This window comes from Myotis yumanensis, unplaced genomic scaffold (assembly GCF_028538775.1).
Source record: "Myotis yumanensis isolate MYYU_CA2020_CCGP unplaced genomic scaffold, mMyoYum1.0.hap1 SCAF_10, whole genome shotgun sequence".
Taxonomy (NCBI): domain Eukaryota; kingdom Metazoa; phylum Chordata; class Mammalia; order Chiroptera; family Vespertilionidae; genus Myotis; species Myotis yumanensis.
The window spans coordinates 57,653,204-57,679,355 of NW_027223761.1; the positions used below are offsets into that span (position 1 = coordinate 57,653,204).

At 44.9% G+C, this 26,152-nt stretch overlaps 1 protein-coding gene across 1 annotated transcript in view; it reads right to left on the reverse strand.

Annotated features, from left to right (window-relative positions):
- PIWIL4 (piwi like RNA-mediated gene silencing 4) overlaps window positions 1–26,152 on the reverse strand; it is a 48,906-nt gene that overhangs the window by 11,176 nt on the left and 11,578 nt on the right. The window contains exons 4-13 of the mRNA XM_070425842.1: window positions 25,916–26,130; window positions 23,307–23,428; window positions 21,698–21,778; window positions 20,045–20,242; window positions 16,685–16,796; window positions 10,591–10,711; window positions 9,406–9,523; window positions 7,413–7,524; window positions 3,485–3,669; window positions 1,363–1,435 (exon numbers count right to left, since the gene is read on the reverse strand). Coding sequence (XP_070281943.1) covers window positions 1,363–1,435; window positions 3,485–3,669; window positions 7,413–7,524; window positions 9,406–9,523; window positions 10,591–10,711; window positions 16,685–16,796; window positions 20,045–20,242; window positions 21,698–21,778; window positions 23,307–23,428; window positions 25,916–26,130 — 1,337 coding nt within the window. The remainder of the gene's footprint in view (window positions 1–1,362; window positions 1,436–3,484; window positions 3,670–7,412; window positions 7,525–9,405; window positions 9,524–10,590; window positions 10,712–16,684; window positions 16,797–20,044; window positions 20,243–21,697; window positions 21,779–23,306; window positions 23,429–25,915; window positions 26,131–26,152) is intronic.

Genomic DNA, 26,152 nt, shown 5'->3' on the forward strand with positions numbered 1-26,152 from the left:
CAAATGGTGTTTGGAAAAAGAGATAGATAGACAGACAGACAGATAGATAGGCCAATAAATAGATGGTAGATAGATAATGATAAAGAAAATATGATAAAATGTCAACAATTGGGGAACATGGGTGAATGGTATATGGGAGTGTTTTGTACTAGCAACTTTTCTGTAAGTTATATTTTAATTTTTATTGATTTTAGAGAGGAAGGGAGAGGGGGGGGGGAGAGAGGGAGAGAGGGAGAGAGGGAGAGAGGGAGAGAGGGAGAGAGGGAGAGAGGGGGAGAGGGAGAGAGAGAGAGAGAGAGAGAGAGAGAGAGAGATGGGAAATATTGATCAGTTGTCTTCCATATGAACCCTGACCAGGGTTCAAACCCACAAGCTGGGTATGTGCCTTAACCTGGAATGAAACCTACCACCCTTTGGTGCACAGGACGATGCTCCAACCAAAGTGAGCCACACCAGCCAGGGTAAAAAAAAAAAGTACATACTCTGAGAGTGAGAATTCCCTTTGTTTAATACAGCATCCTTACGGACCATTAATGTTGTGTCTGACTAAGAGAGCTGAACTGCTCTGCATGAGATATGAGCAGGAATGTAGGGAGCTGGGGTGAATGAGCTAGGAGGCAAGAGGAGGGGAAGGGACAGGAAAGGCACTGCAGTGTAATGCGAGGCCTCAGCCTCGGAGAAGCGCACACACTTCCAAGAAATAGGGGTGGCTGAGGTTTTGTAAGAACAGGGATGTCAATTTTAACTTGTCTGCAATGTTGGAGTGTGATGTCATCAAACCTTGGCCCCAAACTCTGTGCAAGGTCAATCTCACCACACACACACACACACACACACACACACACCTACTTTGGAAAATGAGGTGCTTGTGGAAATTCCACAGGCTGATGCAATGCAGGAGGAAATGGCACTCACAAAAGTTGAAAATACACACAGGAAAGCAAGAATGCAGGGGAAGCAGGAACATGGGGCCACAGGTGACATGGAAAACCCTCACCCTCCAAGAATCCCTGAAACACTGGAAAGAACACGGGTGCCCCAACATTTATGGGATAAGATGGGAATCAATTTGTCTTAAATTTCAAGTGAAAGATGACCCCTCAAGAAGTAGAAAAATATGTAGACACCCAAGAGGCTGATATAGGGGTAACAAGTATTTTCAAATTAATATTAGAAATAGGGAAAAAAAAATAAACTGTTGATTAAAATGCTAAGATTAATACTTTCTTGGATGCTTGGGGAAATGCACAGCAATGTGTAAACATCATGGGAGATCATGTTCAGATTCTTTCTTTCAAGACTGTTATCTACAAGGAAAAATAAAAATTATACGTGAAAACACAAAAATGGTCCTGTACTCACCAACTGAACATCAGGATCAACGTGTTTCTGTATAGCGCCAAAAAACGCAGCTGTACTTTCCTGTACTTTTATGCTGCGTAAAAAGATTAATTTTGAAGATATAAAATCCCCTTTGTAGTAGCACATAATATAGAGTTAAAATAATACAAGTGGATTTTTATAACAGACTGGCAATTTGAGAAAAAAAAATCATTAGAGAAAAGTGACCACCTTTTGAGTCTAAAATCATTTATCACACACCAAGATATGCCAGAAATATCTAATAACCATTTTTATTACCTTAAAAATAGTTTGGGGGGGGACATAAAATTTTTTGAATTGCCTGGTATCCCTACAATTAATAATTCTGTTGCTCAAAATGAGATTGAAACCACAAGTCTCAATAGCAAGTGTCTGAAACAGGATTCAAGTTAAACTAGGAGTAAGATTTCTCTAATACCAAATCTCCGTAAGAATTTTAAAATGAATGTTTCAAAATCATCAGGTTAATGAGACCAACATATTCAGCTAACCTTGAAACTGTATGATTCAGACTAAAAGATTTCCCCCCTTCGTGACAGCTTGTTTGAAGCCTTAATCAATCAGTCAGCAAGTGCTTATCAATGATCTGTTCTGTGCTTACATTAAGTCAGGGGTCAGAGGCTACAGAAATAATTCCAACACAGAGGAATTTCCAAATCCACTTTCTTTATGTACAATCAGACTCTCTTGAGTGTCTATGACTGGACTGCCCCAATGCCCTGTGACCTTTTAAAACTTGCCCAGCAGGGGGCAGGACCACTGTCTCCTGCTTGCTGATTCCAGTGAGCTGTCGGAAGGTTTACAGCTCTGTTAAAACGACTAAATGCTTCTGACTTCTCCAGTTCAATCTCTTGAATGCAAAGACCGCTATCTCACTGTCCATTCCTTCCCCAGTCATCTGGCAAATGTTTCAGGTGGGAGAAACTATGCACATAATAAGTCTAACGGGTAAATGGATACTTCACTGGGGGAAGCGGGGAAAGATGGAACAAAATACGGGCTTTCAAATAAAACCGTCCAGGGACAGAAATGAGCACGGGCTTGCTGGTGGGACTTGTGTGAGAAAGGTGCCAGCGCAAGGTCTGCTGACTGTGGCTTCTTCCATTAGTCTTTCCCTGCCTTATTAGTTAGCTCATGGTTTAAGAGAAATTAGAGCAAGTGAAACTCAAACCAGGCAATCTGTTAACAGATTTGGTAAGAGGAGAATTCTAAACTGAGGTGTAAAATGAGACTTTGGGAAGATCTGTGGTTTTCAACAATGCTGATGTAATTAATTAGCAACTATGTGTTTAAAGAATAATTGCCCATCCTGCCAATGAGGACATTGCATCTCCACCATCACAAGAAAAGAAGTATCCCTATTAAGGATAGAAAAAGCTCCTTGCTAAGCATATCAAGCTCAATAAAATGAGACATGATCAACTTTATGACTTTTTTAAAAGCAAAACAATGTTCAGTTTGGAGTGTGCTTGTGTATGTCTGGATCCCTTACTAAATGAAAAGCAATTAATTTGTCTTTCTCATCCCCTCCGCAAACCGGCATTATCTAACATAGAGTAGATACTCAATATATGTTGAAGAACTAAATGAATGGCCTTGGTTTTATCAGAAAACTGTGTAAATGACTCATTTTATACTAAAGTTAACAGCATCAGAAAAACTTATTTCAGATCTATTTTTACATTCAATTGTAAAGCATAAAATTTACCAAATAAGTCAGGAAATGCAACTTTCATTTTTTTCATATCCCACTTGCTATTAAGTTTTATAAATAACTAATATGAAAGAATTAAAGAAAAAAGTTGACAGGGCAAGATATGGATTTATACCCAAATTACTACTGAAAACTTTGAAGTAATGAGACTATTGCCTTAAAAAACGGAAAAAATAAGTTTTACAAAGACCAACATAAAGTATATTTAAACTATATGAACATTTAATCATTGCAAACGTCTATTTACTAAGAGCTATCTTCTTGGCACTTTATATTAGGAAACTTTGCTGAGATAAAGAAGCTTTTATAGCTAAATCAGCTCTTATTTCCTAGATTCTAACCAAATTAAACACATGTAAGAAAGGTTGGGGTGACTGACATGCTCACATTTTGGGATAGTCCACATTAAACCCCATGGAACTTCCAACTCTTCTCAAGCAGCTCAGAAAGTTCTCAATCACGTTTTCAGCTCTGCTGCTACATACAATCAGCCATTTATTCAGAGACTGTGCACTTAACAGCTTGCAACTTCGAATATCCTTGGACCAATCAGCAGCAGACACAGGTTGACACTGGGAAAAATAATGATCATGATAGGGCTGAACATTTTATTCAGAAAACAATTCAATAAAGAGTGTGAAGATGGTCCACATTGTCTTAACTATTTGGTACCATTTGCTATTCAGACTCGAAACACTGATACAAGCTCTGCAGGTATAAACAGAACGCAAGGTGCTTCCTAGGAGTGGAGGCATCTGAGCACCTCCCCAGGTCGGCCACTCATGGCTGCAGAGCCTTAGACAAGTCCCTTTACTTCACAGGCCTCCACTGTGCGCAAAAAAGGGGGTCTGGTTCAACGATCTCTAGGTTCCCTTCTAGCTGTAAGGATCTCTGATCCTGACTATGAATGGCTCAGGTGAGCAGACTGTCCAATTTGGTCTCTTTACTCTAGGCCAGTGGTCGGCAAACTGCGGCTCGCAAGCCACATGCAGCTCTTTGGCCCCTTGAGTGTGGCTCTTCCACAAAATACCGACTTCTGTGCATGGGCCACGAAGTTTCAATCACACTGTACGTGCGTGCCCACACGTGGTATTTTTTGGAAGAGCCACACTCAAGAGGCCAAAGAGCTGCATGTGGCTTACGAGCCACAGTTTGCCGACCTCAGCTCTAGGCATCTAGATAGGTCAAGCAGAAAATGCTGATCACTGATTCTCCAGGTCCTCATAGTAAAAACCAACAAACCCTACAGGCAGTTAAGAATATATGTATACAAGGAGTAGCTACATCTAGGAGCAAAGATGAGCCAGGACGCAAGCTCCTTGCTCACTCAGGAGGTTCCCCAGGTGACTAGGGAAAACAAGCTCCCTGCACTAAAAAGGGGAGTCATGAGACTGGCATGCTAGTCACTAGTCTTCTGCTTATATCCTTGGGCTGAAACTGAATAGAAGTGTCCTTGGTATGGTGAGCCGGGAAGAGCCACTGTTAGAATTTAGAAGAACCACACTGGAATCTACTCCCCTGCTCCTCAAAGTGTTGTCTTCAGCAGCATGGCTAGCTGCTGTGCACTTGTTGGAAACACCTAGTTCTGGGCCCCGCCCCAGACCCACTGAATCAGGATCTGCATCTTACTTAGTTGCCAGGTGATTCATCTGCACATTCATGTTTAAGAAGCATTATCATCCCTTTGTTTCACAGACTCCAAAGCTGTGGCTGAGACAGGCTATGGAGCAGTTGGTAGCTTTGACAAGTTCAGAATGTTGGTCTTGACATTTCAGCCAGGGCACTTCCCACCAAGCACTCTGACTTTCAACCACCAGCTATCCTCAGGATGCCTTGACATTAGGTGGTCAGGCAGGGACTCAGCTCCAAGAGGAGACCTTAGCCTGACAATGAGGGGGAAGGGTTAGCCCTCCCATGAATGGTTCTGTCTGGAGCCAATGTTTATTCCTTCCCATTACAGCCAGATTGAGGAGAGCCATGGCCCTCTCACCTACACTCCCACCTGTAAGGGCTGGAAGGAGACCAAGGACAAATGCCCAAGGCCCTCTCTGGTGTCCATGAACCTTTAGTTTACTCATTTCCTGGAACCCAATTCAGAAAAGCAGAATTGGACAAGACGTCAATGACCCAGCCGCCTGTAGCCATCCCCCACCACCTCTAGGGGGGAGCCTCTTCGTTTTAGTGCTCTGTCAATGGAGACCTGTTTCCAGGCCAAAAAATGCAAGAAAATCTCTGACAAACAGGACTTTACTTACAGAGATGATGAGACAAATAATTTTAAATATTTAAATACTGCTTTATATGTGGAACTAAAATTGAGCTTCTCTTCATTGACTCCTGACCAAAGTCCTAACAGGGGCCTACATATTAGTACTTCACAAAACTACATTTTGTTTTTAAAAGTAGTTTTTCCCTCAGCTTCTCCAGTAAGGTGTTGGTAATTTGGAATAGATTATCAAAAAGAAATGATGAAAAAAATCTGTATTCTGCCAACACAAACCTTTCGTTGCTCAGTTACATTAGTTTAGACATGTCAGTTTATATCAAACTAAAGGCCCAGTGCACAAAAATTTGTGCACTCGGCGGGGGGGAGGGGGGTGTCCCTCAGCTCGGCCTGTGCCCTCTAGCAGCCTGGGACCCCTCGGGGGATGACCACCTGCTGGCTTAGGCCTGCTCCCTGGGGGGTTGGGCCTAAGCCAGCAATCAGACATCCCTCTGGCAGCCTGACAGCCCTTGGGAGATGTCCACTTGCCAGTGGGGAGCAGACCTAAGCTGCAGTCAGACATCCTTAGCGCTGCTGAGGATGCAGGAGAGGCTCCCACCACCACTGCTGTACTGGCAGCCATCAGCCTGGCTTGTGGCTGAGCAGAGCTCCCCCATGTGGGAGCGCACTGACCACCAGAGGGCAACTCCTGCATTGAGTGTCTGCCCCCTGGTGGTCAATGTGTGTCATAGTGACCAGTCATTCCCAGTCTTTTTGCTGTTAGGGTCAGTTTGCATATTACCCTTTTACTATATAGGATAGAGGCCTGGTGCACGGGTGGGGGCCGGCTGGTTTGTCCTGAAGGGTGTCCCGGATCAGGGTGGGGGTCCCGCTGGGGTGCCTGGCCAGCCTGGATGAGGGGCTGATGGTTGTTTTCAGGCTGGCCACACCCCCTTTAGGGTTGGGGTCCCCACTGGGGTGCCTGGCCAGTCTGGGTGAGGGGCTGAGGGCTGTTTTCAGGCTGGCCAGCGACTGAAACTCCCAGCCTCTCCTTTTTTTCTTTTTTCTTTTTTCTTCTGGGATTTATTTACCTTCTATAATTGAAACTTTGTTGCCATTACTGGAGCTGAAAGCCGGCCCCTACTCGCTCGAGCTCTGAGGCCATGGCCTGCTGAAAGCAGGTATCTGGGGTTTGTTTAGCTTCTATAATTGAGACTTTGTTGCTTTCGGAGCTCAGAGCCAGGCCGTGACAGGCGGGGAACCTTGGCTTCCGCAATCACTGGAGCAAGCAAGCCTCCTGCTTGCTTCAGCTTTGTGGCTGCCAGCTGCCATCTTTGTTGGCGGTTAATTTGCATATCACCCTGATTAGCCAATGGGAAGCGTAGCGAAGGTATGATCAATTACCCTTTTTGTCTTTTATTAGATAGCATAAGGCAAGAAGATAGCCTTTACAATAAAACATAACTGAATTTTCAAATGGGGAGGAACATGGAAAAAGTAGAAAGATAATGCACAATTTTACATAAAATAGATTCATTTCTTCAACTAAAGCCTAAAGCCCTAAAGAAGCAATGATTGGTCTTTTGAAGTTTCAGAATGTCTTCCTCCCTAAATACTATAGCTGGGGATGTGTCCTGTGTGAATTTCTTCATGTTTGTGCCAATTGCGCACCATTTTACTTTGGGATAAAAACAACTCTGGTATCAGTAAAAATGTATTAAAATTAACCTTCACCAGTTAGTAGAATTTTCCCAGGTATTATGATTTTTCTTAGTGACATAAGAGTACTAACAGTATCCTATAATAGGTGGGCATGTTTTAATTGCAATGGCTTAAAATACCATTTTTTTAAGTGCATTTTTAAATGTGACACCACATCACACTGACTGACCTAAATCATGTCCTCTGGATGCCGCTAAGCTGAGCAAATACCCTGAAACTGAAAAGGAAAACAAAAGGGACCTCGAGGTTTAGGACAAAGGGATTGTATGAACATGGGCACTGAGAAACCTAATGAATATGACAAGCCCACTTGGCCACTCTGGCATATGATGGGACTTACACCCATTCAAGCAAAAACTGTTAAATAAATATAAAAATCACTGCACTTACTATGCGGTCTTGCATTAATATTTTTTCAGAAGGCACAACCCGGCCAGTCAGTGACATCTGGGATCCAAAATGCAGCCCCCAGGTCTCCAGCTCAAAGCGAGCATCCTTGTTTCTGTTGATAGAGTTGAGTCTTACGTCATTCAAGTGCTTATTTTCTAAAGAATTTAATAATTAGAGGCAGAACTGTAACTTCCCGAATTATTCAGAGACTGATTTTTTGTTTGTTTGTTTTAGGATTCCCGACTTATTTCTAATCACTAATGGTTTTTCTCCTGCTCAAAAGAATCACGGGGCAACTGTGCCAATCTGGGACTGGCAAGGATGGAAAAGGCTTCCAGGGCAGCATGTTGCTTAGCAAAATGGGCCTTTGAGTCAGACAGACTAGGGCTTAACTCCCAGTGCTAACATTTCATGATATGTGACCTTGAGCAAAATCTTAACACTTTTTTAAAGATTTATTTTTTATTTTTAGAGAGAGAGCAAGGGAGATCAGCCCAGCTGGTAAAGCATGGTGGTTGAGCGTCCACCTATGAACCAGGAGGTCACGGTTTGATTCCCGGTCAGGGCACATGCTTGAGTTGCGGCTCAATCCCCAGTGTGGGGCATGAAGGAGGCAGCCGAACAATGACTCTCTTTCATCACTGATGTTTCTATCTCTCTCTCCCCCTCCCTTCCTCTCTGAAAGCAATAAAAATATATTTTTGAAACATCATTCTACAACAATGTTGCCCAGTAGAAACAAAAAGCAAGCCACATATTTCATTTTAAATTTTCCAGTAGCTGCACTAAAAAAGTAAAAATTAACAGGTAAAATTACTTACAGAGGGTGTCCCATAACTCACGCAAGATTTGCAATTGAATTGAATTGCAAATCTTGCGTGAATTTTGGGACACCCTGTATACATGTATATTATTTAATCCAATGTAGCCAAAATGCAACTGTTCCAAGATGTGGCATTAACCACATTTTAAGTGCCCAACAGTTGTGAGGCCACAGTACTAGACAGAGAAGTTTTAGGAGGCCGGCAGGGAGAACCAGGGAGCAGCTCAATTTTCCCATCACAGGTTACAGCTCATTGTCACAAATGAGTGCAGGAATGCCATCTGAGAATCAGGTGTGCTGAACGAAGGGCACAAAGGTATTCCTAAGTTTAAAGAGTAGACAGAGGAGTTTTCCTACTGATCAGTGTGCTGAGGCCACTCTGTTAGGATCTCAACAGTCCTGACCCTGAATATTGGGGGCCTGGAGTGGTAGTTTGGGAGGATCTTGTTTTTGTTTTTTAAAATATATTTTTATTGATTTCAGAGAGGAAAGGAGAGGGAGGGAGAGATAGAAACATCAATGATGAGAGAGAATCATTGATGGGCTGCCTCCTGCATGCCCCTTATTGGGGATCAAGTCCACAAACCAGGTATGTCAGGTATGTGCCCAGACCGGAAATCGAACAGTGACCTCCTGGTTCATAGGTCGACACTCAACCACCGAGCCACGCCGGCAGGGCAGATTTCGTTTTTTCAATTATAGCCCTTTTCTTCATTCAAACTTTTATCCAGAGCCTCACTGTATTAAATGGATGAAAGCAGAGGCATCTAGTTCAGGGGTGGGCAAACTTTTTGACTCGAGGGCCACAATGGGTTCTTAAACTGGACTGGAGGGCCGGAACAAAAGCATGGATGGAGTGTTTGTGTGAACTAATATAAATTCAAAGTAAACATCATTACATAAAAGGGTACGGTCTTTTTTTTTTTAGTTTTATTCATTTTAAACGGGCCGGATCCAGCCCTCGGGCCGTAGTTTGCCCACAGCTGGTCTAGTTGCAGTGGGTGGTACTTCTGCCAGCATGACCCAGGACAACACAATCCACAAGTGCCTCGCTCTGAGACAATAGGCATGAGACATTCTCACCAGGGACTGAAACATTCCACAGATCAGCCAGTTCTACACCGAGGCCTTCGGCAGGTACACCCTGGCCCTGGGAAGGCTTCCCCGTACCTCTGGATGTCATCAGCAAGCCTGGCCAGGCGCTGCTGCCTTTCTTGTGGACTGAGCCGAGTTTCTTCCGCCACAGCCTTCATCAGTTGGAAATCCGAGGTTGCCTGGCTAGTCAGTCCTATGAAATGTAAGCAAAAATAAAGTGAAAAAAGTGAATAGTCTACAATGTAATCCCAACCCATCTCAGGCACAGTGTAAGCTTTTCAGAGTTAGGGTCTGGATAGCACTCGCCAATAGAAATGATGCCACATGTGTCATTTTACCTTTCCTAGTAGCCACATTAGGAAGGAAAGAAGGGAGGGAGGGAGGGAGGGAGGGAAAAAAGGAGTGAAGTTACTTTAAATAGTATGTATTATTTAACTCAATTTAATCCAAAATACTATAATTTCAACATGATATCAATGTAAAAAAATTATTGAGTTATTTTCCCGTTTTTTATACTAAGTCTTAGAAATCCAGTCTGCATTTCACATCTCTTAACCACGCTCATTACATTTCAAGTGCTCAGTGAATGCATGTGCCTACTGGCTATCATATGGGACTGTGCAGATCTGGAATATCAGAACATCACTAAGACGAAGCATCCCTCCCTTCAAGGAATATATCCTTACGAGTATTTCTAATCGCAAAGTAAACACTTATACAACCTCACTGGTTCAAGCAATACAAAAATGTAAAAAGTGAAAGTCCTCCCTTAGTCCCACCCTGTTAATCAAATGAACATGAAGAAAAGTTCTCAAGACCGTTACTCAGATTCCACTCCTCAGCGAAGATTACCTTCTGGAAGCACAAGCAAAAGGAAAATAAGGGTCCTTTGGGCACAGGACACGGGAGAAACAGTCCAATCACTGCCTAAACTAGTGAGTTTCAAAAAACGATGAAGAGCAGCAGCTTGGTTTTAGGAAAACATCCAGGGCCTATCTATTTATTTTACATCGAAATAACAAATGGAATACACGAGGTGAAGGAAATAGGTAACCTTTACTAGGCGCCAAGCCATTTCCCAAGGGCACTCCATCCTCCCCATTTTCTCTACTACCAAGTAGTGTACTTAAAAGGGTCCATCCTCCATAGGCTGAGTTCATGCTCAGGCGTTCAGCTAACTGAAGGAGGTCCTGCCCACTGCTAAGTGTCAGAAGCTTGTGATCAGGAGGAGCCTGCCGGAGTATAAAACCTAAACATTACCTGTTAGGAAGCAGAGCTCGGGTATCAGGTGAACCATCCGAGCCTCAACGTCATTTCTCTTGCTTTTCAACAGACTAACAAGCATTGGCTGATGTAGGTCAGATAAGGTAATATCATATTGCTATAGAATGCAAGATTAATGAGGGAAAAGTTAATATGGAAACTGTAAAACGAGCATCTTTGCTTATAAGCAACAAGGTAATCGCAAAATGAACAGATAAGCAAATATTTCAATGAATAAAAAGAAAATCCCATGGTTACCTAGTCATTTCTATTTCTTTCTTCTCGAGTTCTATCTTTTATATTGGAGGGCCAGTCTTTAATGATCTTTTACTAGAGGCCCGGTGCATGGATTTGTGCATTGGTGGGGTCCCTCGGCCTGGCCTGTGGGGATTAGGCCGAAACTGGCTCTCCAACATCCCTCGAGGGGTCCCAGATTGTGAGCGGGCACAGGCCGGGGTGAGGGACCCCACCCATGCACGAATCTATGCACCGAGCTTTTAGTATGCATATAAGATCTTTGGTTAATCTCTTCCTGCCCTCCCCCATCCCTCCATCCCTCTGAGATTCATCAGTCTGTTTCGTTTCATGTTTCCATGCCTGTGGTTTCTGCTCCTGCGTGAGCATCTGCCCCTGGTGGTCACTGCACATCATAGCTACCAGACGGTCAGCTGGTCCGGTCGCTTAGGGTTTTATATATATAGTTTGGACAACATCATTCTGTTTTGTTTTTAATCATTTCCATGCTCTCTTCTGGGTTTCACCCACAGTCAGAGGAGCTCCAGCTGGCTCCATACACAGTGCCTGACCCTCCTGTAGCTGCCTCAAGGCCAGCATCTCCACTACTGATGACTCAGGCAGGCTGCCCATGCATAACTAACAGGCTCCAAGATCCCACATTCATCTTGAAAATATCGATACACAAGTTGGAGGCAAGGGTTATTTTAAGTCAACCTCAGCTTTCCCAAAAAAAGAGCTTAACTTCCAGGATTGTCAGATGTTATAGGGAAGCAGCTGTGAAGTCTGGCAAGTGTGAAGCTGATCCCCGACCCTTCTACTTAATTTGATGAAGACATTGGAGAAATTACCTACCTTTCCTCATCTATGAAATGAGAACAGTAGCTCAGAAGTAGCTCATGGAACCACTAGCATTGTGTCTGGTTTTTAATGAGCTCCTACCTCACCCCCTTGCTTCTCCCAGATTGAATTTCAGTACTTTCACCTTGCCAAAAGTTCATTTCTCTTCCAAAGGCAAAGGTTGCAATTAACATTCATTTCCAGTAGAATTTGCTCTACACTAATGACTGAACAACTGGAATTATGAATTACAAAATGCCTGGGCACTGTGTGCTGCTGACATCAATACTCATAATTAAGTAAGAATTGAGAGTTTCTCCACTTCAATAAGGACTTGTAGTCCTTAAAATAAAAAACAATTTAGAAAACTGCAATTTAAAGTGTTATAGCTACAAATCTTGGAGAGCCTTTGTAGAAGGAAGTGTGTTTATACATGACTTCATTAATTCAGTGCACGTCCTGGGCCCACCAAGTTCCGGGAACTGTGGTGGATAAGTTACCTATAAAGCAAGGAAGGTGAGAAGCACAAATGGTGATATGCTAGGTTCTTATATTTTTCCTCATTTAACCTTAACAAACCTACGAGACATATTATCATCATCCCCTTCACAGATGAAGAAGGATTATGAGAAATTAACTTTCCCAAGGCCCCATAACTGGACATTAGCACGGCCAGGATGTATCCCTTAAGGCTTGGGAACCTCTGCTTGTTACACCATTTGGTACTGGGTCCTGGGGAGGGGGAGGGGAGTTGGGGGAGAAATGGTGAAACCAATTTATGGCTTTTAAACCAGAGAAGACTTCAGGAAGGACGCAGAGTCCAGACGGCACCTTGAAGAAAGTGTGGGGGGTGTAAGGACTCCTGGTAACAACCTGAACAAAGCTGGGACACGTTCCAGGAAGAGTGTATTCTGTGTGTGTGTGTGTGTGTGTGTGTGTGTGTTGTTGTTGTTGTTGTTGTTTTGTTTTCTTTTTGTTTGTTTATTTACCTTCTCATTGTGGGGGAAGGGGGGATATTCTATTTACCTGGAGCATGGCCAGAATTCTCCCCCCTATGCTAAGTCATAAGGTGAACTTTACCTTCTTCCTTGCTCCAATTTTCTTAGCCTATGAAAATATCTTTTATGAGAAAATAAAAGAGAGAAATACAAAAGTCAATTATCAACATGTCCTTCACTTTGAAAGTGGACTGCATCATAATTTAGCGTTCCTTTCCTGGACAGAGAGGAGGACATTCTAGAAAAAGGCACAATGTGTTTCTTTTCCTCCCTAATTACAAGATAAAGGTAGTGAACAAAACTCACTTCAGAGAAAGTGAGTGGGTTTTTACAATGACTCCCTCTTCAGCATGTCACAGGTCCTGACATACATCTGCTCAAGGAAGAACCAACTTCACCACACAGAACAGAAACCCAAACGTTGCACACACTTTGTGTTCAACAAACACAGGCACTCGGGAGCACATTTCATGCACAAGATGCCGTGTGAGGCCTGAGGCCTCAGGGGTCAGCCAGGTGCCAGGCCCGTTCTAGAAGGAAGAGTGTTCTGGAAGCCGTGGTATACGTGGTACAAGAGCTTCGAGAACAGCCGGCTCTTCTGTGACTGTGGCAGGAAGCAGAGGCGGAGAGGACCTCACCAATGAGAGGACAATGACCTTGAAGCTAAGATTTTACCTGCTGGCGAAGGAGAAAGGTATGGGGTAGCTTTCGGCAGATTTCTTTCCTGAACCTGAGCAAAAGCTGAGGAGCATTTAGTGGCAGCAAGTGGACTGGGCGACAGCAGCATGGGGTGCGGGGTGGGAACACCTCGGGGCATGAGGCTAATGCTGAGCTGGGACGAACTGTGTGATGCTAGAGATGACAAGGGGAGGCTGGGGGAAGGGGGCAGGGTCTCCTGTTTACCCAGCGCTCCCAAGGCGCAGGCACAATGTGCCAAATGCTCTGTGTGCACTATCATCTCGTTCAAGGTTCACACCGCACCATGACGGCAGGCAGGTGACTCCCCTTACAGACGACACTTCACATTTCGTGACTTGCCCAAGGTTACACAGCTATGCCAGGGCCACCTCATTCCAGGGCTAAGCTCTTAACCACAGTTCTGGGCAGTGTTCCAGAAAGCTCTCTGGTGGCAGTAAGGATGACGGTGCGTGAGGGTGGGAATCCGGAATCCCCCGGGGGGGATGGGAATCCGTGAGAGTGAACCGGGCTGGGGAGGGCACGGGCTCCAGGGAGGTTCAAGGACAGAGGAGGCAGTGCAGTACTTATCTTGGTGACAGCCAAAGGAGGTGAGGGTGAAGCAGAACAAGGAAGCCAATGATTTCCTGAGACGCAGAAATCCCAGGACGAGAGGAAGTGAGACAGACAATGAATCCAGCACAAATTACATTAGTTTGAGATGCCTGCAGGATACTCATGCAAATATGGTCTGAAAATAGAGATCAGTGTGTAACTGAGAAATGAGGACAAGGCAAAAATAGTGTATTTGAGAGGTCTCAAAATAGGAATAACAAATCCTGTACGAGGTGACCATGGAGAATAATAGCATTTAAGGTTTGGGGGGGCGGGGGATCGGGAACCGTCAAAAGAGGCTGAGAAAAACCCATCTGAACCCTCATGGAGAACCACCTGGGATGTGCCCCAGAGTCAAGGCGGGCAGGCCAGCCCGGTGGGCGTGGCCACTAGTGTCACATGCCACCAAAGAACCATTAGGATGAGAACAGTAAGTGAATTTGACCTTTAAAGAGCCATTTCTGAGGCAGAGTAGTAAGAGGCTAGGGAGACTCCTTCACAAACGGAATAAGGAAAACTGAGACAAAATAATTAATCAAGGCGAATAACTGAGCAATTTACAGCTCAAACTGAATCACGAGATTTCATCTTCCCTCACCAGGGACACTTAGGATCAAATGGTTTACACAGATCAGACCATGCCCGGGCAGACGGGCCTTGGTCCCAGTCCCTCTTTGATGACATTATTTGAAAAGAAAACTAATCAGAAAATAACCCTGATGCCTCCATTAGCACATTTTGATGAATCAACATACTGAAGGACACACCTGGAAAGCTAATGAATATTCTGTTGAGACTCTCCCCTCCACCGCCACCCCACCTCACCCCCACCCCCACAAATCTCCCCTAGGATTCCCGCTGGCCAGAAAAGATAAAAAAGCCACAAGACAAAGGAGCCACAGCCCACCCATGCCTTGTATCTCTGCCTTCTTTCTCATAAACTCTAGGGTTCCCATGAGACTTGCCACCTGGGAGCAGTGGGCAGAACTCAAGTCCTGAGGTTGCTGAACCCGTGTCCTGTCTGACCCCTCCGTCTAACACCTGGTGCCATTCTCACCGTCGCCAACAAAAGCAGCCCACCTGGACTCATTTCCTTCCTATAATATTTCTAAGAAGACAAAGCAGCCCTATCTAGGCTTTTTCCTGTTGCTTCTGCCATCCTAAGCCCTTCCTTCATTCCACTGTCCCCAGCTGTAATAAATGTACTCGAAAAATCACCTGGACTTGTCTCTGAAATCTTTCCTGCATGATGTCAGGAACCCACACACTACAGGACGGCCCCAGGCAAACCCACCCCAGGCCTGGTCCCAGATACCAGCCTGCAGGGGCTTCGGGGAAGAAGAACTGACAAGGTGATTGGAGCTAATGCAGGTGACTTTCTAAAGAAATGAGCCAAGGAGGAAAAGGAGACCGCTTTTCTTGGAGATGCGGAGAAGTCAAGGAAAGGATTTTGCTTGTGTTTTTTGTTTTTTAGAACATCTGTGAGATTTTTCAGATTCCCTGGAATACAACTGTCCATTAAAGAGAAGAAGCCTCGGAAGAGAACCGTTGGTGGAGGTGGGGGTAGGGGTGATTGTGATCCTTGTGAATCAAGCTTCCAGAGGCAGCAGGAGATTCCACCAGTAAACGTTTGAGTATCTACTACGTGCAAGTCACGGTGCTAGCCGCGGGCATCCAGAAATACAGAGCTCAAAGTCCAGAAGGGGAGCCGGACCATTCACATCCTACCTGTAATGACCTGCTGTGGCTAAGTGCAGGGAGGGGGGGCCGTGGGGAAAGCTTCCGGGGGCTCCCCTAAGACTTGACAGCTGAGCTGAGTTTTATTTTTTTTAATATATTTTATTGATTTTTCTCAGAGAGGAAGGGAGAGAGATAGAGAGCCAGAAACATCGATGAGAGAGAAACATTGACCAGCTGCCTCCTGCACATCTCCCACTGGGTATATGCCCGCAAACAAGGCACATGCCCCTGACCGGGATCGAACCTGGGACCTTTCAGTCCGAAGGCTGACGCTCTATCCACTGAGCCAAACCAGTTTCGGCTGAGCTGAGTATTGAAGGGTGTTTAGTGGTTGGCTGACTGCGAAGGGGTGTCCAGGAAGAGGAAGCAACGTGTGTGAAGATGCCCAGGAGAGTCACCACAGACCATCTGAAGGGAATGGGAGTGGTAAGGGAAGAAGCTCAACAGGCAGGGAAAGGTCATCTTATAAAGGGTCTTGGGAATTCTGCCCAGGAGCCCCTAAGGCAATGGGGAGCCATAAAAATATTTTAAGCGGGGAAGTGACATTATCAGATATGCTTTTAAGGGCAATTGCTCAGCCTCCAGGAAGAAGGACAATAAAAGACAGGATGAGGGTCTGGGCCAAGCCAAGAGTGACAGGGATGGAGGAGAAGGGACAAGTCAGAGAATCATACTGGAGGCAGACTCAGCCTGACCATCTGAGGAACCTGTTGGACGTGGAATGACAGAGGGAGATTTCTCTAAACCTGTGGTTCTCAACCTCTGGCCCTTTAAATACAATTCCACATGTTGTGACCCAACCATAAAATTATTTTCGTTGCTACTTCATAAATGTAATGTTGCTACTGTTATGAATCGTAAGGTAAATATCTGATATGCAGGATGGTCTTAGGACCCTGTGAAAGGGTCATTCGACCACCAAAGGGGTTGCGACCCACAGGTTGAGAACCGCTGCGAGGGAGATGAGGATGATGGGAACAGAGTCCTACCTGCTTGTAGTAGTCCACGTAGGTGATCTCCGTGCCATCTCGCCTCTGGAAGGAGTGTGTGGGCTTCACCGACCAGTCAATGTCGTCAACGCGATAGGTTCGGTTATTGTATCTGGTAAATCCCAGAAATCTTAAAATTTTTTTCAAATCATGTAAGATAAGCAGCAGTTCCACTACACTTTTAATTCAAAGCATTAGACTCCAGAATTTCACAAATATGAGAGTAACACAAAAATAGTCACTTTAAAACAAGTGATCAGCTCTTATCTGCAAAGAGTAGTAATTAACTCTTCACTCTACAGGGCGACCTCTCTATTCCAAAAGAGCTGGTAGAAAACTTGTTAGACCGCAAACTGTTTTCCTCACTGATAGACACTCTGACTTCCGGTAAATCATTGATAAATGTTGGAAGGCCAACCATTGTTCAAAACTTTCCCATCAGCTTCCAGTGTCACACAAATTTTTTTTTTGAGCCCCTAGATAACTTTTTTCTTTTTTAATTTTTAAAGGAAGGGAGATAGAAACATCCATGAGAAAGAAACATTGATGGGCTGCCTCCTGCAGTGCCCCGTACTAGGGATCGAGCCTGCAACCAACGCAGGACCCCTGACCTGGAATCAAACCTGCAAACTCTTGGTGCATGGGATGATGCTCAACCAACTGAGCCACACTAGCCGGGCCCCCCAGATAGATTTTCTGATTAAACAAACAAACAAACCACCTAAAACACACACACACACACACACACACACACACACACACACACGAAGAGGGTTGATGAACCGCTGGATTCTGGGATGCCTGGATTGCTCTGTGGCTGCACAACCAAGAGTGATCCCGAGTGGGGGGGGTGGGGGGGGGGTGAAAGGATTAACCGTTTGAGTCCCAAGCAGCGCAATTGCGCTGCTGAGATTTTATATTGAGAAAACATACGATTCGTTTGAGTCCCAGGGGGTACTGAAAAAACACTGTCGAAGAATCCCAAACAGCGCAACCGCGCTTTCTCTAAATGAGTACGAAAAGACCCAAACAGCGTGATAGCGCTTGTTTTATTTTATGTCGAGAAATACCAAGCAGCGCGATCGCATGCTTGGGACTCAAACGGTTAAGGAAAGACAGACAAGAGAATAATAGCTGGGTCTCGGTGGGACGCTGCCTCACTGATGAGGAGACAACGACAGCAACAGCGCCCACAAGCCGTGTCTATTTTATAGCAGATGTCATGAGGCAAAGCAGGGGCATGATCACGTTGTTTACAGCATTCTCGTGAGCTCCAACCCTACTCAACTACATGCACCTGAACTCTAGCACAAGGCACGTGGGGCTACGTGTTTGGACCATAGGTTCAAGCTTACAACCACAACCATTGGCTATGATTGTGCTGGGAGGGCCCTGCCCTCCAGCTGGGACTTGCACGTGGCAATGAGAGGACCCTGTCCTTTCATTAGTCTGAGGCTTGAACCTGGCCAAAACACTGTAACCACGCCCGCTCTATCTTCCATCTAGGGCTGGCCCTCGGCAAAAGTGCAAAGCAGGTCAGCTAAGATCACTCTAAGCTTTTGTCCCCTTCAGGCTGTGTGGCTGGAGTATCTCTTCCTTACCTTGCCTGGTGACTTTAAATCAGTGAGACAAACCAATCAGGAAGCTCAAGATAGGAGAAGAAGGAGGCCTTCTCACCCCAGGTAGTGTGGAATCTAACCAGTCCTGCCTCTGTGCTCTATAAACCAGAAAAACAAGAGCCTGACTAGGAGGAGGCCAGCAGGTCCTCCACAGGAAGTGTTGTGGATGAGCAACCATATGCGGAGAACTTTTTGGTACTCAGGAAGCTACAGCATCTGCCTGTGTGTGATTGAGTTCAAGGTGTATGAAGGCAAATTATGTACAGGCAAGCCTGGAGGCTTGAAAGGTTTTAGCCTTAAAGACCTCATACTCTTCTAGAGAAGAGGACATGGGCCTAATGTTCTATCCTATACTGTCATTAAATGAAATAAATGACAACGAAGAGGTGGCTATAAGCAATGTGCTATGAGAGCAGCACAGGGGAGGGCACTGAGGGATTCCAACTGGGTGGACAGGTGTTAGCCTCTGAAAAGCAGTGACGTTTGAGCTGGGCTTTGTGGAAGAACATCTAAAAGGCAGCATTAGCCTGGCTGGCTTGGCTCAGTGGTTGAGCGTCCTGGTTCCATCCCTGGTCAGGACACGTGCCCAGATTGCAGGCTCAATCCCCAGTGTGGGGCGAGCAAGAGGCAGCTGATCGATGATTCTCTCTCATCAGTGATTTTCTATCTCTCTCTTCTTCTCCCTTTCTCTCTGAAATCAATAAAAATATATTTAAAACAAATAAATAAGAGGCAGAATTAGGGGTAGGGAATCCAGGCGCAGTGCAGCGAGAGATAATTCAGGCCCATGCCAGATTGTGGACAGTCCAGAATGCCACTCAAGAAAGTCTGAACTCTAGACAATTTGGTCTAGGTCTTCTAAACAGATGGTGAACTGATCAGATCTGTGGTTGGGCCAATACCCTTGAGACAGGCCAGCAAACCAGGACAAGTGGAATAGGGAAACTGAGATAGATAAACGGCCGAGCAATTTACAGGCACCTAGTGAATCTCAAAATCCTATTTTCCCTAACCAAAGACACTTAAGAGTAAATGGTTTACACTTTCCTTCCCAAGCAGAGGGCAAATAGCTTAAATCACCCTGCTCAGGCAGACAGGTGGCAGAAATCCAATCAGTGCCATCTGTGACAACCACACCCAAGGGCAGATTAAGTTAAGGAAATAAATCTGTTTGGTGCATGAGCTTCAAGCTGATGAATATTCTATTGAGATCCTCCCCAAGACTTCCTTAAACTCCCAGCCTTTAAAATCCCTCACAAAGGACCCAGGGTGCACTCTCCCTCCCAGAAGCAGGCCCACGCCTTCCCCTTCCCCTCTTCTTCCCTCTCAGACATTCATTTCCTGAACTCTAAGGGACCCCGGAGGCTTGCAATGAGGGAAGCAATGGGCCATGGCAGCTAGTCCCGAGCTAGCCCCTGAACCTGTCTCCAAGACCCCCTTTTCTCTGACTGCTCAGTGAGTCAGAGCAGCCCTGCCCAGGCTCATTTCCCCACCTGTTCTCTCTCCTCTTGCTTCTTCCATCCCAAGCCCACCCCTGTCTCACTGTCCCCAGCTTTAATAAATGCACTCTGAAAAACCACCTGGGCTTGTGTTAGGAAATCCTTCCTGCACAAGGCAAGAACCCACACATGATAAGCCAGCCAGGTCCCAGTCCGGTCACACCCTGATGCTATTCCTGTTCCCAAATACCAGTAAGTAATTCGTTCTCTGGGGAAAAGGTTATTTGAAAGCAGGCTCTCACCTTGTAAGGACAATGAGCCCAACCAGCTGTTTTTCGCACATCTGGGTGAAGTTGGACATGCCAGTTTGGTAGCAGAGAGCAGTCATGAATTCCAGAACAGTCTCATTCCGCAGAACTTTGTAACTCACATTAGCACTGAACAGGAGCTTGCTTTCAAAGTATGACACAGAAATGGCGAACCCCGGCCAAAGGGACAACCTTAAAAAAAAAAATTTTAAATTGTGATATAAAAAAAAACACACAACACATTTTAAAATGGTGGTTTGACATTCCAATGCTCTAGGTTTATATGAAATATTTATTTTCTTTAGTCTAATTTCTTCCATTTGCTGACTAAAAACTTTAGATATTTCCAGCTGGAGTGTCTTTAAACACGTATTTAAGGTAAAATATATTCCTGTACAGCAGGGCTTCTCAATCTTGACACTAGTGGTGTTGTGGTCTGGATAGGTTTTTGTTAGGGGCCGTTCTGTGCATTGTGGGATGTTAGCATATCCTGGCCTCTGTCCACTAGATGCCCCCCACATCCTCAGCTGCAACCCAAAATGTCTATAGACATTGTCACACGTCCCCCGGGGGACGGAACTGCACCTGGCTGAGAACCACAGCGTGAAAACACCTGTGCTCCGGAGCACAGTGACTCGGTGGTGAAGACAGTGGAGAGACTTATAACCAAGGTTAGGAAGTGATACCATGGACAGACATACAAAAGAAACTGCAGCAGGGGCCACAGCTCCTTCCCACACTTGTGAACATCATAGACTGAAGTCTTAAATATGAAAAAGTGACAAAACGGCATCAAAAAGTAAACAAATATTTTTTTTTAAATCATTTCCGTTTATATTTTGTGTACTTCAGTCACTGGGATACGAAGCCAGCCTTCACTCACTCCAGCCCAGTACACACTGGACCTGCGAGAATTTCTAATTCAGGTGGAAAGACAAGCGCTGGGGACGAACAGCAGGCCTCTTGTAGACCACGCTGCCACTCTGAATTAGCACACGGAAAGGCCCACCTTTTCCTCCGCCTGGCGGACACCCTGCCTGCATTTCCAATCTTTATGTGCTTCCCCCTTTATTTACATATCTGTCCTGGGCTGCTGGCGGCCTCTGTCATCAGGTTGGCCACACAGTTTGGAGAGCAAAACACCCAGTCAGTGCAAGACACAGCTGAGCACTTTCTCTGCAGCGTCTACTCCCCAGGTTAGAGTGAACGTTCTGCAGGCGTTCCTCACGGTTCTATCCTGCACTGGGGTAGTTGACTTGTTTGTCTGAACTCTGCTTACCCAATGATTTCATGTCAACCTCCCGGCCACGCTAACTTCCTGACAGCGAGAAAACAGAACACTAACCATGTGGTAAAGCATAATATAGCTTATTCCCCTTTCGTTTGTCACACACAGAACACTCAGTGTCTGAATTCTTTCTAGGATGTATGATCATGACCTAGCACACTAAAATAAGAAAACTGGCTGCTGGCTTCATGTGGCCACTCCCCCATTCTATAAAAAACTTGAAATTTAAAAAAAACAAAAAACATTACTTTTCATGCCATGGAGTCTCTCATAGGAGGCATAACAGTATAATATTGCATCGTAAATTATGGTGCTCACATTATAACAATTTCAGAGTAACGGAATATAAATAAACCTACTTGTGCTGGGGAATTTCCACTGGCTCCGAAGGCTTATAGAAGTTCCGTCCAATTTGGTACATGGACAATTTTTTCAAGATCCTGCAAGTATATATATATTTTTTACTCCTTGGTAAACATCAGTGAATAACAGTGTAATTCTAAGTTTGTACCCTTCCTGAACATAATGGTAAAAATAGGTAGAGAGTCAAGATCTCTCACAGCCTTGGGAAGTTCAGATACTAAAGTACATATGAGTGTGTATATATAAGAATGATAACTTCATATTTGAGAATGACATACGAATTATTATCTGTCTGCACTTAACTGCAATGGTAAGTATGGGGCCACTGAAACAGTTCCAATGCTGGTTTTAACCTTCTGGTTAGCATGGATGGGGTGAGGCAGGCCATATTTGAAGGCTCTTCTGGCCTCCCCCCTGTTTTGAGATGAGAAGGCTGTTTCTAAGGAGGCTGATCCAGCTGCCCAGGTGCTGCCAAATAACACGGGTGCCTCTTCAGCAACTAATCCTGGTCCCCTGTGGGATCTGCCACATCACTGCTCTGAGGCTGTCTGGCTCATGCAGGAAACGTAAGGGTTTGAAATCAGAAAACAGGCTCCAACTGCGTGATTCTGGTTGTAGATGTCACTGAGCCTCAGCCTTCTCATTTGTGAAGTGGGGGTTTTCATAGTACCTGCTTCAGGGCACTCGAGTGAGGATCAAGTAAGATCAACAACAAGCGAAAGAGCTTTCTAACTAGAAAGCACCTTCAAAATGTCAGGAGGGTACACACAAGGCTGGCTTCTGAAGAGCATTACACGGCACCGAACTGAAGCCCAGGTAACATCTAAAAAGAGAAGCCTGACGAGAATGAGAAAGTAATGTATCCATGCAGGGGACGCTCCTTCATGTGCCCTACTCAGCAAAACCCCAAACTGCCGTCGTCATCCTGTCTAGAGTTCAGTGTTGAGCAAAGAGCTCGAATCTTCGGCTAACAGATCACCTGTCTGTCCACACCGGCACCATGGGAAACAGCGGTTCGCCTGCTTTGTGTACCCACATGCCACCGGGCAAGCTCACTAACAACGTGCATTTTCAGATCCCACTCATGAAACTCTGTTCCCTGGGTCCACTGAGGGGCAGGGACTCTGCGCTTCACCAAGCCCCACTCTACCCACAAATGACTCTGAAGTCAATGATCCACATCTGTTTGAAGGACTGAGCAGCTTAGCCACCGCCTGCCTCCCTTATGCCTGAGTGAGAGAGCAGATGGCAATGCTCTTTTATCAACTAGGAGAAAAACAACCCTTCGGTACTAACCCAGACATACACAACTTTTAAGAGGAGGAGGTAGAGGGTCCAGAAAAGGAAGAGAAGGGGAAAGGCACCCTCCCTGCTACCACGGGACATGACAACCCCGGAGTTCTGTCTCAACTCAGGTAACACTGGACAACAGCTAGTAATGCCAGTTAGCTAGAGACACGAATACACGAAGGCACATGGGAAATGGCTCCAAGGATGGCGTTGTGGTTGGCAGATTGCCTACAAAATGGTTGACAACCTTAATGCCCAGGCTCCGTGCTGAAAGGCATCAGCCTGAATTAAATTCCCATTTAAGGCAACATTTACTTTTTGAAGATGATGCTGAAGACCTGGATGCACACAGGGGAGCTTGCCGGCAGCTCCCCGATCAGAGTGATAGTCATCTTTACGGTCTCGCCTCTTCGAGTTTCACTTGACAATTCTGTGACCTGGGAAAAGAAGTACTTAATACGCACGCCACCGAATACCCCCAAGTGTGCAATGCAGCTGTGATGAAGCCGCCGCAAGTTAACACAGGTTAACAAAAAACACAGCTGCAGTTTACCTTCTGAGTAATAATGTCATCAACACGTTATGTCTGAAGGGGTTATAGTCTCTGTATCTTGCTAATTCTAGAAACACAACACGTCTCGCTACGCTGTAACTTCTTAATGGAGAATCAAAACCAGACTCAGGGTTCAAAGATTCTATCCAAAGTGAATTCCAGGGCAGTGGCTCTTGACTTTCTTGTGGGGTGCGGGTGGAGGTGGGAGAATGATTAGGTCACAAATTACTTTAAGAGTCTGATAAAAATCACAGTCATTCTCCCAAGAAAGTGCCACACATGTATATACCACAGTGATGGACATAATGTACCCGTTTTCAGGGAGTTCATGGATTTCAGAGTACCGCCTCTCAAAAGTTTATTCATAAAAGAAAAGAGCAGAGAAGAAGAGAGGAAAAAAGCAAAGAACAGGATAGACAAGAGGGGCAGTAAATGTGGGGAAAGGGAAGAAAGTGGTGGAAGCTTAAATAGACTAGAAATCTGATTTTGTTGATTTTGAAAGGTCTAGAGAAATCCCTAGGGCTCTAATAATCTCGAACAATGTTCTAACACTAAAATGAATGCATGAATAGGTTTCTACACCAGCTATCCAACTAAAGTTAAGGTCCCTAAAACTAGACAGAGCTCCGTACAGATTTTAGGAATAAAAGAACACACACACACACACACACACACACACACACACACACAGAATAAACAAATCAGTCAACACAAATCAATGATTAAGGATTTTTCAGAAGGGTAAGCAATTGGAAGAGGTCAATTCACTTGTAAGCATGTATGTATTTTGCCCTAATTTTCTACAGTTAAAGTGTAGTTTTAACCACTTTTAGGTTGAACCAAGAATGTAGGGTACGCCAAAACCGGTTTGGCTCAGTGGATAGAGCGTCGGCCTGCGGACTGAAAGGTCCCGGGTTCGATTCCGGTCAAGGGCATGTACCTGGGTTGCGGGCACATCCCCCGTGGGAGATGTGCAGAAGGCAGCTGGTCGATATTTCTCTCCCATTGATGTTTCTAACTATCTATCTCTCTCCCTTCCTCTCTGTAAAAAATCAATAAAATATATATTAAAAAAAAAAGAATGTAGGGTAGGCATGGCTCATTGCATGGAAACAAAGAAAAGCAGGTTCTTTCCCAGTTGCTGAAATGTTTCATTGAGATGACTTCTTGCTTCAGATAAAATTGCAGAGAAAGCAGAGGTGGGAGCTGCAGAAAGAGCTCACCCACGTGTGGGAGAAGTCTAGCAGCCAGCAGAGGTGAGGGGCTCCCACTGCCACAGGGTTCAGGATTAAGAATGAAGACAAAGGATGGTAACCTGGGTGCATGGCTAGGATGGAGGGGCAGCAGATGGTGTCCCTATTAAAGCATACCTTTAAGACTGACACCAATGACTCATATTTCACATCATGGGACAAGTCATGAAATAAATGATAGTTTTAGAATCAGAAATTAATGTAAAGTTATTAGGATATATGAGCACAACTGTGCAGGAGCAAAAAAAGATAAGTAAATTTAAAGCCCTGAAGCCATAGGCCAAATGGTGTTTCTTAAAGCCTTGCCTATTTGGGGAAAAGTTTTAAAAGGATGCCTATTTCACCTGGCCGGTTGAGTGTCGTCCCATGCACTAGGAGGTCACCAGGTTCTATTCCTGGTCAGGGCACATGCCCAGGTGCAGACTGGATCCCCAGTAGATGTGAAGGAGGCAGCTGATCATTGATTCTCTCTCATCATTGATGTTTCTATCTCTCTCTCTCTCTCCCCTCCTCTCTCTGAAATCAATAAAAATGTATTTCTAAAAAGATACCTGTGTCGCTCTAGCCAGTTTGGCTCAGCGGATAGAGCATCAGTCTGGGGACCAACGGGTACCGGGTTCAATTCCAGTCAAGGGCAGGTACCTTGGTGCAGGCTCCTCCCCAGCCCGGACACTGGTCAGGGCACATGCTGGAGGCAATCAATCAATGTGTTTCTCTCACATCAATATTTCTCTCTGTCTTTTCCTCTCTCTTCCACTCTCCCTTAAAAAAAATCAATGGAAAAATATCCTCAGGTGAGGATTAACATACAAACAAACAACAACAAAAATGCCTATTTCAAGGAAAAATCACCTTAAAAAAGTAGCTGAAAAAGTAGTGTTTGTATTACAGCTCTTATTTTCAAAATAAGACCATCAGTTTCCTAATTGGGAAATAAATTGCTGATGAGGTCTCAATTAGGAAGTCTTCTTGCTCTGGGCCATGGGAACAGGAAAGAAGAAAGGAGTGAAACAGTTATTCCAACTGTCAGGAGAATCAGCTGACCTCATAAATATAGATGGATGAGCATTAGTATATGTGCATGTGTGTGTATGTATTACAAAGTAACAATACTGTACCCTTTCTTCTAGCTTTTCTGAGAGAAAAAGGATGACACCATCAAATGCCTTTGCTTTGTTGGAAAGTTCCTTCTGACTATACAGCAAAGCAATTCTCATGCTTCTAGATTCCAAATCTGGCATATATGTCACATGATACTGGTACAGCTTCCAGTCCTGGGGCAAATCTAAGCTAAAAAGATTTGTGACCAGTTTCACAGGTATTCCACTGGAACCTGAGGAAAAACAAATAAAAAA